The sequence below is a fragment of the Octodon degus genome, unplaced genomic scaffold (assembly GCF_000260255.1).
Source record: "Octodon degus isolate 3935 unplaced genomic scaffold, OctDeg1.0 scaffold00096, whole genome shotgun sequence".
NCBI classification, from domain to species: Eukaryota; Metazoa; Chordata; class Mammalia; order Rodentia; family Octodontidae; genus Octodon; species Octodon degus.
Window position 1 is genome coordinate 10,332,035 of NW_004524672.1, and position 19,626 is coordinate 10,351,660.

The 19,626-nt window shown below is 41.3% G+C and overlaps 1 protein-coding gene across 3 annotated transcripts in view; it reads right to left on the bottom strand.

The window, feature by feature from the left end:
- Positions 1 to 19,626, bottom strand: part of Ttll4 (tubulin tyrosine ligase like 4) — a 38,701-nt gene that overhangs the window by 18,268 nt on the left and 807 nt on the right. The window contains exons 2-6 of one of the 3 annotated variants that reach the window (XM_023723098.1): positions 8,239 to 8,327; positions 6,506 to 6,597; positions 2,253 to 3,823; positions 1,295 to 1,401; positions 887 to 947 (exon numbers count right to left, since the gene is read on the bottom strand). In XM_023723098.1, the coding sequence (XP_023578866.1) occupies positions 887 to 947; positions 1,295 to 1,401; positions 2,253 to 3,727 (1,643 nt within the window). In that variant the 5' untranslated portion in view covers positions 3,728 to 3,823; positions 6,506 to 6,597; positions 8,239 to 8,327. The remainder of the gene's footprint in view (positions 1 to 886; positions 948 to 1,294; positions 1,402 to 2,252; positions 3,824 to 6,505; positions 6,598 to 8,238; positions 8,328 to 19,626) is intronic. The other 2 variants (XM_023723097.1, XM_023723099.1) reach the window with 2 other exon arrangements.

Below are 19,626 nucleotides of genomic sequence, written 5' to 3' on the forward strand. Positions count from 1 at the left end.
ATTATTTGTTGAAACTGTACTTTCGATTTGATTTGAAACTGTCTCATTGCTATATGTTTATCAATAAAACTTTGAAAATAAAAAAAAATAAAAACAATTCAGAAAAAAAAAAAAAATTCAGAAAAACTCAATACTACTGTCCAGATTATAATGTGGCACTATGTGTTGAATGTTTTAAAATACACTATCCACAGAAAAAGTATTGAATAAATTTGATAAAATTGTCATTTTTATAGTTTATTATATTATCTTACAAAAATTAATGCAAATAAAATAAAATTTAAGGGGCCAGGGAGATAGCTCAGTAGAATAAGCACTTGCCTGGCAAGTGCACGGCCCTGAGCTCAATCCCTGGTACCACAAAAAATAAATAAATAAATAAATAAAATAATAATTTTAAAAAGTATGCAATTTTTGGTCATCCTGTATTTAAATAAAAGGACTAGTAAGTGGCTAAAAGCTCCAATCTATTTTGGAAGTATTTGTCAAAATAGGATACATTTGATGGTATAGGTGACGATTACTTTCATGTTGGTGACCTAAATGATTAAGGAAGGGTCTCAAATATTGTATGTCTTCATTAACTGGTTACTCATTTTTTAAAATACTTCTTGAAATTACTTTTCTAGTTGAACAATTTCTTGGTGCCTCAAGATCAACCTGTATCCTCAAAAAGTACAGTGCCATATATTAAGCGCAATTGACCAGTATGTGTCTGGCCCCTTGCTCAAACACTAAAGTCACAAAAAAAATTAAAGTCACAATCATAATAGTTTGCTGAAAACAAGGTAGGGTTCTCAGGGGCTATCTCAGACATGGGTATCTCTTCATAATCTTGAAACAACAAAATGAGCATCTACCAGTAATCCATACAACCAGCACTCACCGAGAGATCTCAGCCACTGACTCGCTGGGGGAGACAGCACTTGAAGAGCACTCAGAATCCCCTGGAGGAGGAAGCGCAGAGAAGGCCAGTCTCAAAGAGGCTACCACATACGCTCACCAAGCCTATGTCGTTTTCTTTCCTCAACACTCTGGACTCGGCTCTCTTAGGAAATGTCAAGTATCACCCAGCTACCTTGCACTCCCTTCCTCGAGTTCAACAGCAGCAGAGCGAAGGCAAGACCAGTGGGTAGAAAGACCAAAGATCCAACTCTCCTAGCTCCCCGCTGGAGCGCCCCCAAAGGAACTGATTCATGTGGGTGATAATGTGAGCCAAACCAAGCATACATTATGAGCCTTCTTTCACAACAGGTTGTGACAACGGTTGGAGATGAAAGGCTCCCCTACTCACCCTCTTCATTCTCATCATGGCTGCAGCAGTCTTCCACACCATCTACTAGTTCTTCTGTATCTTCAGCCTCAGCCTCTGCCTGGTTTGGCTGGAGGTCAGCAGCTGAACTAAAAGAAAGAATCATGACACCAGCCAGCCTACTCCATGACAGAAGTCACAGCTAGAGTCTTATTCCTACATCTTCTCCCAGTATTTGTCTCTTTACTGTCACCAGTCTGACTGGTTTCTTTTCCCTGGAGCTCATTCTTCTCACCAACAAAGTTTAAATCTAACCATAGTGCCTTTTATTCCTCATCCACACACAAGCATTACATTTTCCATTTTTTAAAATGCTTCATAATATACAAGTACAAAATCCTTCATGCAATAACTTGGCAGTGAATATCTAGTAACTGATTTCAAATGTCCCTTGGCCACCTGCTAAGAACTCAGAAGATGGCTTTGGTGGACCAAAGTTTCAGAACAGTAACAAGGCACAAGAGAAGGAACCAACCATGTCTATGCCCCAACTCTGTATGCTGTCATACTAGGAATGATCTGGCTTAGAAAAAGTAGGAAAGTCACAGAACCACAATTTGACCCCAATTGATGACTGGCATTCTTAGTTTTCTCCTGATTAAAATCTAAGATGGGTTAACAAACTCTTTCTATAAAGAACCAGATAGTAAACATTTCCAGTCCACCACAACTATTCAACCCTATCATTTTAACAAGAAAGCAACTACAATCACTAGTAAATAGACAAGGATGCACATCAATAAAATTTTATTTATAAAAGCAGGCAACCAGCAAGAATTAGCCTGCAAGCTATAGTTTCCCAACCAATAAGTGAAAATCAAAAATTCTAAGACATCTAAAAAAATAAAACTAACCTTTGGGAGAAAAGGGCCAGTGTCACTGGACTATGGTATATCCATTATATTTCTCTAAATAAACCAGAAATTGTTCTCTAACTTACCCAACTGCAGGTGAGTCCAGCTCCCTGGCTTCCTTAGGCTCCTCCTTCTCAGGCTGGCCTAGATGGATGGAAGAGAAGCGGGTGGCCACTTCGGCTACACCAAGGGGCTGAAGGGAAGAAGGGAGATTGGGAGCTTTGTCTTCTCCAACTGGTAGGGAGTCAACTACAGACCCACAGGCAGGGCTGGGATTCAGCCCACTGGCATGTGAGGCAAGAAGGTGGATGCTGATCCTTTTGGTACAGAAGACTGTACTGTCCAACCCCACAGTGTCCGAGGCTCCAAGGAAGATCTTCCTGTTAGATCTAGCATCCTCCTGAGGAAACAGCTGGCCTACCACAGGAGGTTTCCTCTGCCTGCTCCTGCTGAGAAGGGTGCACTGGAAGTTGGGTTTCATAAAATAAGACTGTCCAAGCTGGTAGCCTTGCTGTGGCTTCTTCTCAAGTCCCTTTGCAGACAATCTCCTCGTAGCTTCAGTTAGCCGAACCTCTTTAGCCAGAGCCTGGGAATCAGAGTTTTCATTCAGGCCACAAGGGTATGGTTCTGCCCTCGTGGTTAAACTATTCCAGCTGTACTGGGAAGAGGCAACACTGGTGTTGGATGTGTTGAGGGACTTAGGGGTAGATGGAGTAATATGGATAGTGGCATCATCTGGGACAGTGCCAATGCTTTTGGGCACCTTCTGATCAACATGCTGGGGTGCACAGTCTCCAGTATCCCCTAAATGATGCCAAGAGACAGGCTGAATCTTGAGTGAGGATACTGGTTTTAGGCCTTCTGTGGCCTGGGAGAAAGGCACTTTAGTGCTATTTGGCCGCATGAAGGAGTTGTTATTCAACCTGGGCTTGTAGGAGGAAGACAGTGGAGATGTGATCTTCCCTGAGATGGCAGGGGCCAGGCTTGTCCTTGAAGGGTTTTCCCCAGCTGCTGCCAGTGAGAGGTATGGTTCTGTAGATGAGGACGCCATGGGCTGGGCCATGGGGAAGACTGTGAAAGAGGTGGCTTTATTGGCAGTGAGACTGACAGGGAGCCTCTTCTGAGGAAGAAAAAAGGGTCTTTTTTCTGATGGGCTTGAATGCAAGCAAAAAGACTTCAGTTGCTGGTATGGCTTGTGCCTATTGTTGGAGTGGCGGTACAGCAGGGTACTGCTGGATGAGTCTGGGGGACACTGCAGGTAACAAGAGTTGCTATGGCCTGCAATGACAGCTGTGGTGCCAGAGCTACATAAAGTGCTGGGGCAAAAGAAACAGGCTGGCTGGAGGGGGACTCCCAAGACACCTGGATGCAGCCCTGTTGACAATGTGCCCGTATATGTCTCCTCAGACTTCCAGACTGGCTTCACCTGCTGATGGGCCTGAGCCCAACCTTCACCCTCCGAGGGCTTCTCAGGTGGCACTGTGCCTGAGGGACTGCTCTGCTTGTGGCTGTTTCTGTGGCAGAGGCCAATACTGTGCTGCTCTGTTCCCGGTGAGGCCATGAGGGGCCCACATCATGGCCACGTGGCCTCATGGCCTGGCTCAGGAAAGGTGCCACACACCTCTAGTAGCACCAGCTGCATCCTTAGTCTGTCAGCCTGCAGAGGAGAGAAATAACTGGGAATATTGCTGCCCTGGGAGAATGAACACTATAGACACATTGGTCCTCAGTTGGGCAACTGCTCTTGGTCATCATTTGGGGCCCTGGGAGAATGTCACTAGATTTCCAGTGTGTTTCCAGGATCTCCTTGCAATCCTAAATCAATTTAAAATGGCTTCCTCAGGGACTAAGACTACTGTGAGGAAGGCTGTATATCCACATTCTCTTAGAAAGCTTACTTCTCTCTCCAAAGAAAAGTATCTCTCTCTGTCTCACCACCATGACTTTACCAGAGGGTCCAGATTCCCTCACCTAAAACCAGTGTAGGACGAAAGTAAGATGGGAAGTGGCAAAAGAATACCACTATCTTCCTCCTCGCCAACTAATTCTGGACAAAGATTACCTGAGAATGCCTTTGACCCCTCTGGATCCATAATCTAACTCTCAGCTGCCTCTGGTTTAGTCTGCTTTTCACAGTTAAGAATGACAGGTTCTTGGGACTCAGGTCAACAATTTCTAACATTGCCAGTTAAGCGGAAGACCCAATACTATTATGGGACACTGTACTCTTTTAGAATATTTTGCTGAGTTTACACACCTATAATACTCAAATAACGGAACTTAACAAAAAAAAAAAGGGTATACAGATAAATGTCCATTTTGTATCTGTATATTCAAAGTGGTTAGGATAGATATATAGTTACATTCTCTTAATAGAATGATTTGTTCGAATGGTGTTTGTAAATAGGATCTCAAGTCCGCATCTTGTACAGCAATTAACCACTAAGAAGAATGTACGCAGTGTGTTAATTATTGAAACTGTCCTACCAATTTGATTTGAAACTGTCTCATTGCTATTTATCAATAAAATTATGGCAAAAAAAAAAAAAAAAAAAAAAAAGAATGACAGGTTCAGACAGTGGAGAATTCCTCTGCTAACCCTAGAGTTTGTTCTGGAAGTGAGACAGCCCATTTTACTTCTTTAAGAATCTTACCAACCCTTCCAATTTAAATCCCAACCCATGTTTTGACAGGGAAAAGAAAAAAAAATGGAACTAAACATTATCTTTACCTTCAGTGACTACTACTAACAGCCACAATGGGACAGGAGCATTCAGGGAGTACGAGGAATAGAAAAAAGAAGTTTTCTTTACTTCATAGTTCATGGGTTACTCTCAGAGATGGAGAGCTTGTCACATATGTCTTCTTATTCAACATTTTCCCTTAATGCAGAATCTCTGAACAAGCCTTGTAGTTCTGGGTCTCAAACAACTTCTTCAGTATGGTCACTTCGTAAATTAAATTCACAATATACCCTCTAGTTCTCACCACTGCAGGAAAACACGGGTCTGCTTCCAGAAAGGCAACAAGGAGAAGAGGTGAGAAATAAAACCTGCCTATAAAGTCATTCATCTGGGATAATTCTGAGTAGAATTCTAATATCCTCATCAAAAGTGTTTTCAGAGTAGACAAGAAATAATAACACCAACAAATAGCTTGCAGAAGCCATGTGACATTGTCCTCTTTCCCTGTAAAACCTGACCTACATGGATTCTTTCTCAGGAGACTACAAAAATTCACATGACCCCCCAATATTCAAAACGATAGCAGACTAAAAACAGCATAAATGCTAAAACTAGATTTTGAGGTCAGTAACCTCAAAATGAGGTGACAAAAGTCCAAACTGTGGAAATGCTATGCAGGAGGCAATCAGCCTGTGTAGGCATGCTAGAGAAGCATACAGAACTGCCAACCACTTAACAAGACTGTGTGTGCGCATGCTCTGTGTATACGCAACAGATCCACAGTCCCAGCTCAGACCACTTTCAGGAACCCACATCCTGCCATGCCAACATAATGCACACAAGATATGGGAGAAAAGGGCTAAGGAAATGAGAACTCAGGCTGGCAGCCCCTGAAACCACTTCCTAGAGGCTCTCCATGTACATCACATGCTCTCACACTCATGCCTCTGCTGTGCTGCTTCAGGCCTTCAGTGGGTGGGTTATATAAGTGCACACACCTCGGCCTTCTCATCAATGGACAATCTCGCCTCCCTCATAGCTATCAGCACCCACCATACAACCTCTCAGGTTGGATAAAGACAATCCTTCTTTTATACACTGCAATGCCACACTGCCAAGTCTGCCTCTCTGCATCAAACCATGTGAATCCTCAGGCCAGAAACACTGAATACAAATAGCCCAACACCAGCTGGCTTGCCTTTTACTCCAAGTGAGGAAGAGGGAAGCCAACTAGGGACAGACCCCACCCTCCTCAGAACTGCAGGTGGCCTCCTCCCAGACAGTGTGAAGCAGCCAGCCAAGCAAGCGCCAGAGTAGGACGAATCAATTCTCTCTGACTGGTAGGATTTCCGAGCTGATGTCTCTGTAACGACCATTGCCATATTCCCTATGTGTGGGATGGCAACCTAAAGAAGGACTACCTGTCTCCCTAAAGAAAGACATCTGCATTTGAAGTCCAAACAGGTAAGATGTCTCTGTAAGTCCCTTTTTGTGGAGGAGCTCCATAGCTAGTCAGAGATTCCCAGGGCTCACTAAGATGGCAATGAGCAAACACCAAAGACAAATTTGTCATGTCAGATACTCTGCAGAGAGTAGCTTCTAGAACATGATGTATAATAAAACTATACAATAGGATTACATACAAGTGCTCCAACCTGGCTGTAGGATCTTTGGTTCAGAAGTAGTATCTGGCTGAGATCAGGAAATGATCAAGTTGTTTTACACAACTTCTTTGTTCTAGAGATTCCTAATGAAAGCAAAATTCCATGTGATGGGAAGCTGAGACACAGCTAGAACACTCAAGTAGGCAGTGTTCTAGGACCCCTGAGTACTTGCTGCCACAGTGCCTGCAGGAGTATGAGGAGCAAACTTAAAAAAGCTTTAAGCCAGGCACAATGGAACATGCCTATAATCCCAGCACTCTGGGAGGCTGAGGCAGGATTGTAAATTTAAGCCCACCCTGAGCAACACAGTAACTTACTGAGGCTCTAACTCAAGATGGGGGTAGGGTTAGAGATGTAAGTCAGTGCAAAGGCCTTGGGCCCAACTGGGGCCCAATTGGGTGTGGGGGTGGTGAGAATACTTTTCTAAAAGCAGTCCCAAGAGGGCGGGCCAAATAACTCAAAGAACTAAAGCACCTGCAAGCAGATGCAGCGGCTGAGGGTTCAATCCCTGGGCCTGCCATGCTGGAGCAGCCCCTGGGGCATGCTGAAACTGTGATTGAGACTGGACGTGGTGGCATGTGCCTGTAATCCCAGCTCTTGGGAGGCTGTAAACAGGTGGATTACTACTAGTCCAATCTAGTAGTGAGACTCTGCACACCCTGTAGACCCTTCCCTAAAATAAAAAAAAAAAAAAAAAAAATTTAAAAATAAATAAATGATTTTTTAAAAAAAGGTAGGGCCAAAGATATAGCTCAGCAGCATAGCAGCTGCCTGGCAAGGGCAAGGTCTTGGGTTTGATTCCTAATACCCAAAACAAAACAAATTGTGAGTTCAATTCCTGATACCAAAAAAAAAGTCTAAAATAAAATCTAAGAATCTAAGAAGCTGAGGAAACAATAAAATAGTTTCAAATGTTATCATAGCAAGAACATAATAGTCTTATAGTTCTAAACTAATAGTTCTACCATAAAGTTAAATTCCAGATAGCCAAATAATTTGGCACCGAGCCGCCAAAGACAGTTCACATTCACAAGGCAGTTTCAAGCAAGATTCAAGCCAGGGCAACAATGTCTGGAAGACCTTTCTCTAAGATTCCTTAAATTTCTAAGAGCACTGTCACAGTATACCTCGTGCGCCTATGTGCCTTTAGGATCCAAGCGACAAGCTGCTCATCTTTTAAGCAGTATGATAAGATGAGACAACAAACAAAAGAGAACAAAGAGAAAATGTATCTATACATGTAGAAGGCCATTCCCAGGCCACTGATGAAAGCTTCAAAACACCTAACTTAGGCAGACAAGGTGACCACATCCCTGCACCCCCGGCTACTTTGGAGGCTGAGACAAGAGGATCACAAGTTCAACGTCAATCTAAACAACTTTTTACCTGTCTAAAAATAAAATAAATAGGGCTGGAGATGTAGCTCAGCACTCTCGAGGTTCAACCTCCAACTTTAAAACCCTTTAAACAAAGTTAAAACATATAAAGAGTTAATGGCACGTAAATTGCAAGTTTCATTGTTTTTGTTCAGTGTATATACTTATTCATACTGCTTAAAAGATAGGCAAAGGCTAATCCTAGCATGCAGGAAGCTGCAGCAAGAGGACAGCTATAAGCTAAGGCCAGCCTGACTACATCTTGAGCTCAAGGCCAGCCTGAACTACATAGAGACCCTGTCTTGAAAGAAAGAAGATGAAAACAAAAGGAAAGCTGTTCATACTCACTGCCTCTGATGTTCAAAGGGTCCACCATCAGCTGACCCTCCAGCAGCTCACAAGGAACTTACTTTAGGAGTCAATAAACCGCTTTTCACCTGGAAAATAACATTTTGAGTAATCTAATATTTTACAGACTTAATGACCAAACATGTTTCTTGTTCCTACATATGATCTCTGGGGAACAGGAGGGCTTAAGGGTCAAACAGGGTATGAATACTGAGCTATGTTCTGTAGAATTCAAGCTTAGAAGAAAACACATCTGTTTCTGTGGCTAAATTCTTCAATCTAGGTCCAAAGGGGAAACTGCCCAGATGAAAAGCAAGGTTAACTAAGAGCAGAGTAGTTGAGGAGAAAATTCTTGGGAACAAAAGTCCCTCTAAACAGCTCTCAGGACATCTGAGTAGTGTGCAAAATCAAAGGTCTGGGAGAATATACACACCACTGTTAACCGGGTCACCTTGGCAAAGGGGTGTGATGAAGGGCTGGGCACAGGAAGGTGAGGGGGGCTGTTTACTTCAAGGCCTCTACATTGTTTGATCTTTGAGCAAGAAACACATGTATTACTTATGTGAAGTTTCCCAAGAGCCTCAGGGCACGCCTCCTTCCCCCAGCTGTGCTGTATCAGCAGCTACCACCTCCCTGTGACTCCTACAGAGCAGGGCAGAGCAAAGTGCTGGTCAGCAGTGACTCCCATTCAATGCTGAACCCACACAGCTGGAATGTTCCAGGAAAGACAGGAGAGAAGAAGAGCCACTGAATAGTTGTGAAAAACCAAGTTAAAAAGCCATATAAAACATAAAACATCATAGTACCTGGCCCCAAATAAACATTCCTGGCCTGGTAGTTACTGTGCTCATTCTTATTGGCACCTAGTGATCTCCTCTTCTCCCCTCAGTCCTTTCACAAGTTGCCACAAGGGGAAAAATACAAGCAGCGGGCAATTATTCCAAAACAGAATTTCGGCTAGGACCCTCAGTTTTCTTTTACAAAAGACATAACTGCCTTGTTATTTGGGAGCTTCTATGAAATTCATTACTAGATTCTTCAGCTGCAAGTGTGACTTGGCACTAATGAGCGACTGAATTGCTGTGGGATATACCAGAAAAAGAAGGTATATCATAGGCAAAAAAAAACCCTTCCTATGCCCTTGCTTTTGGATTTCTAAGGTTTATAAACCTAGATGATTGGACTTACCTGAAAACATTCAGTGAAAAAGTTAAAACATAAAATAGTTACTCAACTATAACCCAAACCTTCATTTCTAAATACCATCTGTCAATAACACAAGGAGCTGGAGCTCACTAAAAAACAGCTGACTCCAGGACTGGATTGGAAAAGCACAAAAGCTCAGAACATTTTGTGCTGCCAACAAGTAAGTCAGTGCTCAAAATTTGATAAGTGCATTAAAAGACCGTAGGAACAGCTACTGCCACACTTAACAATTAAACCCTAAGTGCATTTCCTCTGAGATTGGGAACAAGGCTGAACACTGACTCTTCCATTCCTATTTATTCCTGTACTGTCAAGCCTAATGAATGCAATAAAGCAAGAAAAAGAAATCAAAGATACGTGGTAGCAAACACAGAAGTGAAACTATTTGTAGTACACAAGATTTCATACATAGAAAATCCTATGACATCTACAAAAATCCTTAAAATAAGCACATTTAGTAAGGTTGTAAAATATAAAATCATTATGCAAAAAAAGTTACTTCTATATGATAGGAATAAACAAATAAAAATAAAACAGGCAAAAAAGAAAAAGAAAATGAGGCTAGGGGTGTAGCTCAGTGATAGAGCACTTGGTTAGTGGGCCAAGGCCCTGTGTCCAATCCCCAACATCACAAAAAAATAAATAAACCTAATAATTCTATTCAAAATAGTACAGAAAAGAAGTAAATTACTTAGGAATAATTCTTTACTTTTTGTTTATTTGTTTAGGCTTTAGGTTCAATCCCTAGTACTAAGAATAGAAAAAAAAAGAAGCTCCTCTGACCAAATCTGGGACAAAGTAAACAGCATAAATATCAGATTAAATATAAGAATCCATGAACCCAAACTGATATCAACAAATAAAAGAATGAAGGAAGCTACTACTCAAGAGGCTGAAGCAGGAGGGTCACAAATTGTAGCCATCCTGGACAACTTAGCAAGACACTGTTTCAAAATTAAAAACAGGGATGAAAAGAATATCCAAAAGAGATGGAGCAGGAGTATTATGCTGCTCTGGCTTTTGTGTGGACTGGGTTCAATCCTGAGTACTTAAAAAATAAAAGAATAAATGAAAGAGAAAAAACAACTCTTCTAAGTAATAAATGTAGAATATTACCACTGGCAACCACCACAATAATAACTGTTTCAGGCAAGACTCATGAGTGGACCTGGAAACCAGTAGGTAAAAGACTATTAAGTTAAATAATCCCTTGGGTCAAAATATTTCCCCATAAAATATTTATTAATGCCAGACATGGTGGCACACACCTGTAATCCCGAACTTGAGAGGCTAAGGCAGGACTATTGCAAGTTAGAGACCATCCTGGGCTACAAAGTGAGCTCAAGGGCAGCCTGAAATGCATAGCAAGATGCTGTCTCAAAAAGACAAAAATAAATAAAATAAAATAAAATATTTATTAACTAAAATGAGAAAAAGTATAACTGTAATGGCAGAATAATCAGGTAGATACCACTTTAATCAAGTGATGGGGGGGGTCTCCCCATTAGCTCAGGTGTTTAAGTGCCTGCTTAAGCAAAGCAGTAAGGCTCAGAATTCTGTGCTTCGATCCCCAGATCCTCATGCCTTACCAGACCTGCCCTTAAGGCATCCAGAGCAGGCCAAGAAAAAAAAAAAAAAAATCCTTCTCAAGTGCTCAAAGTTACCATTACTAACATTATGGGCCTCATGATATGATCCACCAAAGGGCATACCAATTGTGCAACTTTCAGGCAACAATACACATCTTGAATGGATAAGAAAAGTATTAAACGTAGTCAAACTGAAAGTTATTCTAGAGAATAACTGGCCTGTATTCTTCAAAAATACTAAACCCATTAAAGACAAAGAAAGGCTAAAACACTATTCTAGATTAAACAAGACTAAAAAGACATGACAGGAATACAATGTATGACCTCAGGTTAGACAAAGGACATTGTTGGAAAACTGGCACACTGGTATATTAGGTAATAGTAATATAGTACGTGGTACTGAAGTAGATTAGAGTTACGGCAAAGCAGATCAAACAAGTGAGTGTCATCTATCATCTGTCAGTCATGAGAACCAGGCATATGCACAGAACACAGAATCCAAGATGAGAGCCAGGGAGATGGCTCGGTAGAATAAGCACTTGCCTGACCAAAACCCCTGACTCCAGACTCTTCCCCTCAAAAGCTCCAGTCGCAAAACTCTGAAAATCCACAGCATTAACAGTCTGCCTATCCAAACCTATCCAATCTCTGAGGATAATTTTACCTATGCTAGTGCCCAAGTCAATCTGGACTGTGAACTTGATTGCATTAAGGAACTCGAGAAAAGTGATTAGATGTTAAGGGCATTGACCTCATCAACGTACTGATGAGTCAAAGCCAAATGGTCAATCAGGAGGTGAAGCCTAGTTGCAGGATGTAAGTCATGGGGTGGTGACCCTATAGCTGGTCCCTTCCTTCTTCTCAGGTGCTTCCCTTGCTCTCTTCTTTGCAGATACTGTGAGTTGGCCAGCTTCCTTTCATGCCCTTCTGCTTTGGTGCTTCTGCCTTGGAGCCAGATGACCATGGATTGAACCAATGACTCAGAATAAACTCCTTCTTTAAATTGCAGGTGTCAGATATTTTGTTTTAGCAAAGGGAAATCCCACTGTTACAGCCAGAGAAACTACTGCCATTGTCTCAAACCCTCGAGTCTCTAGCATCCAGAACCTGATCGACTTAAGTAGGTCTCTATTTCTACAGAGTGCAATTATTCATCAACCACTGATCGATTGCTCTCCTAGATTACAGGAGGAGGCATGCCATTTGAGATCTGCAGTTTTCTTTTCCTCTTCCAACTAGGTTTTTCCCTCAGTCACCAGGGGAAATTCTGAACCATTTTAGGGCATCAGAAATGGTTCAGTCTACAATCCACAAGACTTTTTATAAGATTACTGCAACTGCTCAATAGTTATGCAAGAATATACAAGTGTCTTGCCTGGCAACAGACAGGAGAGAAGTGTAGGAATCGGGCTCATTTTCTCTTACAAGATAAATCCTTTTGGTCAAGCAATGGCCGTGACTCATCCACATGGCTAACACTGACAAAGGATCTACAAAGTGCAGTACAGGGTTACCGGATAAATCCTGAGGGGACTTGACTGACCTTATCAGATACAAAAGTTACATTTCTTGTTATATAGGTCTTGTTTTATCTTGGTCTTAACCATCCAGCAGAAAAGTATAAAAACAAGGTATATAAAGTAAAGCCATATTAATATGCTGAGCTGTAAAAGGCTCTAGTCAACAACTTCTGTGGATAACCTACTACTACTGGGCTACTGGACTGTGTTGGATTGTTTGGCTGAATTCAGGCACCTATAATATTTAGATGCCAACAGAATACCCATCTCTGACGGTACTGAACTGGAGAGGGGGCATACAGAGGAAGGACCATTTTGTATTTGTATATACAGAATAGTTAGGATAGATGTACAGTTGCTTTCGCTTGGTTCAGTGAGAGGAAGGATTTGTAGTAGTAGTGTTTGGACAGGATATCCTGGCTGCTTCTCGTGCTGTGGATGACTGCTGATAAGATAACAATGTGCAATGTATTAATTATTGAAAATGTCTTATTAATCAGCTTGGAAAATGTCTCATTGATATTTGTTTCTCAATAAAATTTTTTTTTAAAAAGGGGGGGCCAGGGAGATGGCCCAGCGGAATAAGTGCTTCCCTGGCTAGCGCAAGGGCCTGAGTTCAATCCCCAGTTCCGCCAGAAAAAAAAAAAGATAAATCCTTATCCCAGGTATGGTGGCACACACCTATAATGCCAGCACTCAGGAGGCTGAGGCAGGAGGATCGCCGCAAGTTTGAAGCCAGCCTGGACTACATGGTAAGTTCAAGGTCAACCTGAACTGCACAGCAATACTCTATCTTAAAAAAAAAAAAGATAAATTTTTTTTTTTTTTAAATGGATACAGACTTTCATTTATTTATTTATTGTGCGCGTGTGTGTGTATATGGCCAGCTCAGCCCACCAGGGGGCGGGCTGGCTGGCATGTGGTGCTGGGGGATCGAACCGCAGTCTCTGTGCTTTGCCAAGCTTGTTCCAAGTAGGTGCTTCAGACCACTGAGCCATCTCGCCAGCCCAAGATAAATCTTTATGTATACGCATCATTCCCCATGATAAATGCAATCATAATGTACAACAATTACTCAATGTTGTACAATGTACTCAAAAACATACTTTTTTAAAAAAGATAAATCCTACACTGTGTCTCTAAAGAAAGCTGGAGAAGCAATCAACTTCTGAAAGCCATACAGAGGAAGGTTAATACCCTCACCATAAAGAGACGAGAGCATCAGTACCACAAGTGAAAGTAAATAAAGTCACAGGTAGCTTTGGCAGAATACAGCTCAGTAATGCAAAACGAGCGAACAAACCTGAGGAAAAGATACAGGTAACAGCTAGAGCGGAGGCATGTAAATCTACAAACTTGTGAAAATTGAAACCTGTTGAGAGCTTTATATAATTAGGTGACTCACTTTCCTGAAACCTATACCTTCATCTACACCTGCTAAACCTATACCTGCTAAAATAACATCCTTTTTCTCTGATTTTAGCACTGCAGAAGCGATCCTCAAAGCCTGGTTGACAGACCCTGAGACCAGGTCTGCTAGGTCAACACTATTTTCACAACAGAGCTGAGATGTTACTAGTATTTTTTACTACACTCACCTTCCCACTGCTAGGGCAGCAAAAATAGTGATGAGCAAAACACTGGCACTTTCACATAAATCAAGACAATGGCAAATTAAGATTCTTCACCACTATATACTTTTTTATCACACAAGATACTAGTTCTACTCAATGACAGTAAAAATCATTAAATCTCACCCCTTAAGCATGCAACTTTTTATTATCCTATATGATAAAATGAAAACTAAGCCTGGAAGTATAGCTCAGCGGCAGACCCTTGAGCAAGGTTCTGGGTTCACTCCAGAACACCCCAAAAAAGAAAGTACAAATAAAACAATCTGAGTATAGAAGATGATGACTGTTGCCAAGTAAAGCACTTGTGTGTGGGTTGGAATGGCAAGGTCCTGGAGAACTCCATGTTTACTCAAAGACTGAATGACAAGTCTGGTATCCTGAACAACTACTTTGAAGACAACAATATGCAATATAACAGCCACTGTTAAATTCCTATTGTCTTTTTGAAATTCTGTATTGTTTCTAATTTTATTATTCTCTTTAAAATAAAATAAAATAAAAAAGAATAAATGATATAAGCAATAGTGCCTTAAAGGACTTTGATACTTAGCAGACATGATTTGGAAAATAAAACAAAGTTAAGCCTGTTACTGCAAGGAACACAGCTGACAATATTTGTTGGCAATAATAAATTTGGGGCTTGCAGGAGAAAACTCAGAATTTTGGAAATGTATATCTGCTACTAGGAGCTTCACAGCTTCCCCAATATTTGGCTGCTTTTCTGAAGTCTGTGATGATAATACAAACCTTTTTTGGGGTATTGTATAGTAAGATATTGCAAACTTGGAGGATCTGCATAACTCAATCTAACAATTTTGTCCACTATCACATAATATAACATGGGTACAACATGCAGTCCAAAGGACAGAAATAATAATGGATTTTAATGAGACCAAAAATGAAAATTTCAGCATTATCATTTCAGACTCCACACCGCAATTAATCTTTACAAAATTAATCTTTGTTTTGTGTGGTACCAAAGAATACCATAATTCCATGACAAGACTAGTGAAATATTCCTCCTTTCCCAACTATCTGTGTAAGGCTGGATTTTCCTCATAATGCAATCACATAACATATCAGAATAGATTAAATGCAGACACAGATCTGAAAACTCAGCTGGTGTCTATTCAGTCAAACAGCGATCAGCAGAAATAATGCCACTCTTACTAACCTTTTTTTTTTTAATTTTATTTATTTATTTATTCATTGTGTGTGTATGTGTGTGTGTGGCCAGCTCAGCCCACCAGGGGGCGGGGCTAGCTGGCATGTGGTGCTGGGGGATTGAACCGTGGTCCCTGTGCTTTGCTAAGCTTGTTCTAAGTAGGTGCTTTAGACCACTGAGCCATCTCACCAGCCCCTCTTACTAACCTTTTTGAAACAACAAAATTTTTCATTTAAAAACTTTTATTAACCATAACTTACATGAAAAATGCTACTTACAGCAGGACACAGTAATGCACATCTGTACTCCAGCACTCTGGGAGGCTGAAACAGAGGATCACAAGTTCAAGTCCAGCCTATATAACTTAAAGACTTGACAAGACTTTGTCTCAAAATTTAAAACAGCCTGGGAAAGTAATTCAGTACTAAGGCCCTGGGTTCAATCCCTAGTACCCAACAAAGTTACTTATGTTAATGAGCCTACTATTTCCTAACAAATTAGTATTTCAGATTTTAAAATGGTAAACATTGAATATATACACCACACATTTTTAAAAATAAAGCTGACAAAGAGCTTTTTGACGTGCAGAAGTGGCTTGGGCTGAAAAGGTCTGAGAACTACTGGTCTAGAACAGCTGTGAAATCCATGAGGGCTCCGAAGGACAAGGTCTTTTGTATTTTGGAGCCCAAGAGAAATTAGCACTGTCCATATTTGTTACCAGATCTGCCAGAAGAGAGGGTGAGAAGTTCAAGTCAATAAAAGCAGCCCTTTTCTCTGCATTTCCTGGCAGACCAAGGCACCGGATCCATACAAAAATTCAGGGAGAGACCGTGATGAGACAGTTCCAAGGTCATAGAAAAAAATGTGGTGGGAAACAAAATCAATCCAGATTATGAGCATCACACGGATCCTGAAGTTAAGGCTCTAGCCACACAGTTTTTCCACAAGTGACAACTCTATTCATAAACTCATTTTTTTGTTTAATTCTCTGTCCCCTTCTCCATCCTTTTTCTTTCCACTACCCACCCTTTTAATTGGTTTAATTTAGTTGGTGTCCTTTAGGCTCAGTGTTCTCACTTTGCCTGGTACACAGTAAGCACCCAACAATGGTGGGTATACAGGTACTGCCACACTCTTGCAGAGTAATGTCTTCCATCCCTTAACTCTCAACTCTCCATCATCACTTAGATCTCTATAGTGAGTTCCAGACCTACAGAATGACCTCTTGGGCCTTCCTGCAGCAACCTAAACTCAGCAGCTCTAAATGTAACTCTTTCATTATCCCCGTTAAAGCTGTGCTCCTAGCTGAGTGTGGTGTTACATGCCTGTAATCCCAGCTACTCAAAAGGCTGAGGCAGGAGAATCACAAGGTAGAGGCCAGTCTTGGCAATTTAGTGAGATCCTGTCTCAAAACTTAAAAAATTAAATATAAAAAGGGCTGGCTGGAAACGTAGGTCAACAGTACAGTGGCCCTGGACTTGATCCCCAATACAGAGATAGACAGACAGACAGAGATAGATAGACAGAGACAGAGAGACAGACACAGAGGCAGAAGAGGAAAGGAAACTGCAGCAAAGAAAGCTGCCTTTCCTAATAGTTCCTCCTGCATCACCAACACACCTAACTGCTAAGGTTAGAAACCTACATCATTCCACACCAGCCCTTGTTCTAATCTCCATGCATCTACTCTGTCACCAAGTTTTGTCAATTCCACCAGACCTTTCTTCCTTGTTTTGCTTTTGCACTATTGAGGGTTGAACCCAGGACCTTCACACTCAGATAACATCCCTGGCCCTTAAAAAAAAATTATTTTTGAGATAGGGTCTTACTATGTAGTCCATGCTGGCCTTGGACTTATGGCAATCCTCCTGCCTCAGCCTCCTGAGTGCTAGAATTACAAGGGCACACCAACATGCTGTTAATTTTTGTTGTTTTGAGACAATCTCACTAAATCACTAAATTGCCCAGGCTGGCCTTCAATTTACAATCCTTCCACCTCAGCCTTCCAGAGTGTTGGAATTACAAGCATGTGTGAGCATGCCCACCTTAACATCTTTTGAAGCCCTATCTAGTCCACTGCAGCATAAAGAATGCATAAAACAATTGTTTCTAACTTAGATCACTATAACAGAGCTGGGGAGATAGCTCAGTGACTTAAGTGCCTGCCTGGCAAGCACAAGGTTCTGAGTTCAATCCCTAGTACAAAAAAAAAAAAAAAACACCACTATGATAGTTTTTTTACTGGCTCCTTGACTCCAATCTAAAACCCTTCCAAGTCAATCCTCACTCTGGTATTATAGTAATCTCAGACACAAACCCTACAAATTATCTTCACTCTTCCTAACACACTCTTTAAATGACTTTACTGGGGCTGGTGAGATGGCTCAGTGGTCTAAAGCACCTACTTAGAACAAGCTTAACAAAGCAGAGGGACCACGGTTCAATCCCCCAGCACCACATGCCAGCCAGCCCTGCCCCCTGGTGGGCTGAGCTGGCCACACATACATACACACACACAAATAAATAAATAAATTAATTTAAAAAAAAATTTAAAAAAAAAAATAAAAATAAATGACTTTACTCATTATCCTGAAAAAAAGTTTCTAAACCATGTATTCTTTACACCATACTAAAGAGATCATCTAAAAAACTACTCCTAATGCTGAGCACCAAATGATGGGCCTTGTGCATACTAAGTTATAACCCCGGACCTGAAATTTAGTTTTTCATCAAAAGTTTAAGGGAGTTTTTTTTATTGTTGTTAAAAGGAGATAGAAAACATTAAACATTTTATAAAAAGAAATGAATCAAGAATTGTAATTACAATAAACATTTCATCACTTGATTAAAAAGATTTTTATTGTCTTACTGAATAATATATCAAACCTAAACTAAATCTCTTACAAGCTTGTTATGCAAGTTTTATCTAATATAGCTTTAAAAACCTATGGTCCCATAGAACAGCCTAGTTACATTAAACTGCTGTATTTCTTTTAAACTCAAAATCAGAAATGTTCACTCATTAAGTACCAGGGTAGGTGGGTGTGATAGCACATGCCTGTGATCTCAGAAATCTGGTAAGCTGAGGCAGGAGGATCAAAAATTCAAGCCCACACATGCACACCAACCCTACCCCTGGGTGCACTGAGTCTGGGTGTGGTGACCAGCACCTGTAATCCTAGTGCTGAGGAAGTTGAAAATTGGAGGATCACTTCGAGTTTGAGCTGCATAGTGAGACCCAATGTGCACGCGTGCACACACGTGCACACACACATACACACACACACACACACACAAATCAAGCACAGTCTGGGCAATTTAGCAAAACACTCTCTCAGGTTTTAAAAGGGGCTCAGGATGTAGCTTAGTGCAGACCATGGTTCAACAGCCAGCACTGTAATGGGGTGGGGGCATGCAAGGAGAGGCTGTGCCCTCAAAGGGTCAGAATCTGAACAAGGAACAAGCTGAACTCAACAGCAATGTGTATTAGGGAAACACTGGAAGATTGCCAGGTTTGGTAGTGATTTAGAAAAGAAAAAAGGCTTCCCTAAAATCGGTGTTTCCAAAGTGTTCCTAGTTTGGCATCTGAGATGGTTTTGACCTCCTCACAAAAAATATGCTAAGTGTAAGGGCTACTCCTCCTCACATATACACCCCACCTCCACCCAGGACACTTTTAGAAAAGAGTTGGTTTGGAAGCTTCTGCTCTGGAAATGTTTCCATCTAAAGGTATGTATGGTGGTGTGTCCATCCTTTGGAAGTCTTGGACCCTAAAGAAATCTCCTCAAAAACCACGGCTCCAGAAGACACAGTAGTTCTAATCCAGCAAAACTCCCAAGGCTCTTTGTGATGTAAACCTTATTAACTTCCTTCTTCCTTTGTGTCCCACCTTGGCTTACTAACAAACCCAGCTCAAGAAAATCAAAATGTTTCAAATTTATATCTTTCCTAAAGCTACTTTGTACAAGGTCTGCACCACCTCTTTAATCCCAAAAAAGACTTGATAATTTTTCAAAACTAGGTTTAATACAACGGATAAGTGACCAGTAACTTTGTGAACAAAAATGGGTGCAACAATGACGCCCTTCTGTGAAAAGTCTGGTAGTGTTCATTGCAAGAAATGAAAGATGGGTTGTACACTCCCAAGTTTCCTCCACTTCTTGCGCACTGGCAGAATTAGCAGGTGTCGAAATTAAGGAAGATAGGACGTGGTGTACCTGAGATGACTCCATAACAACGAGAGGGAGAGGGAGAGGGAGAGGGAGAGGGAGAGA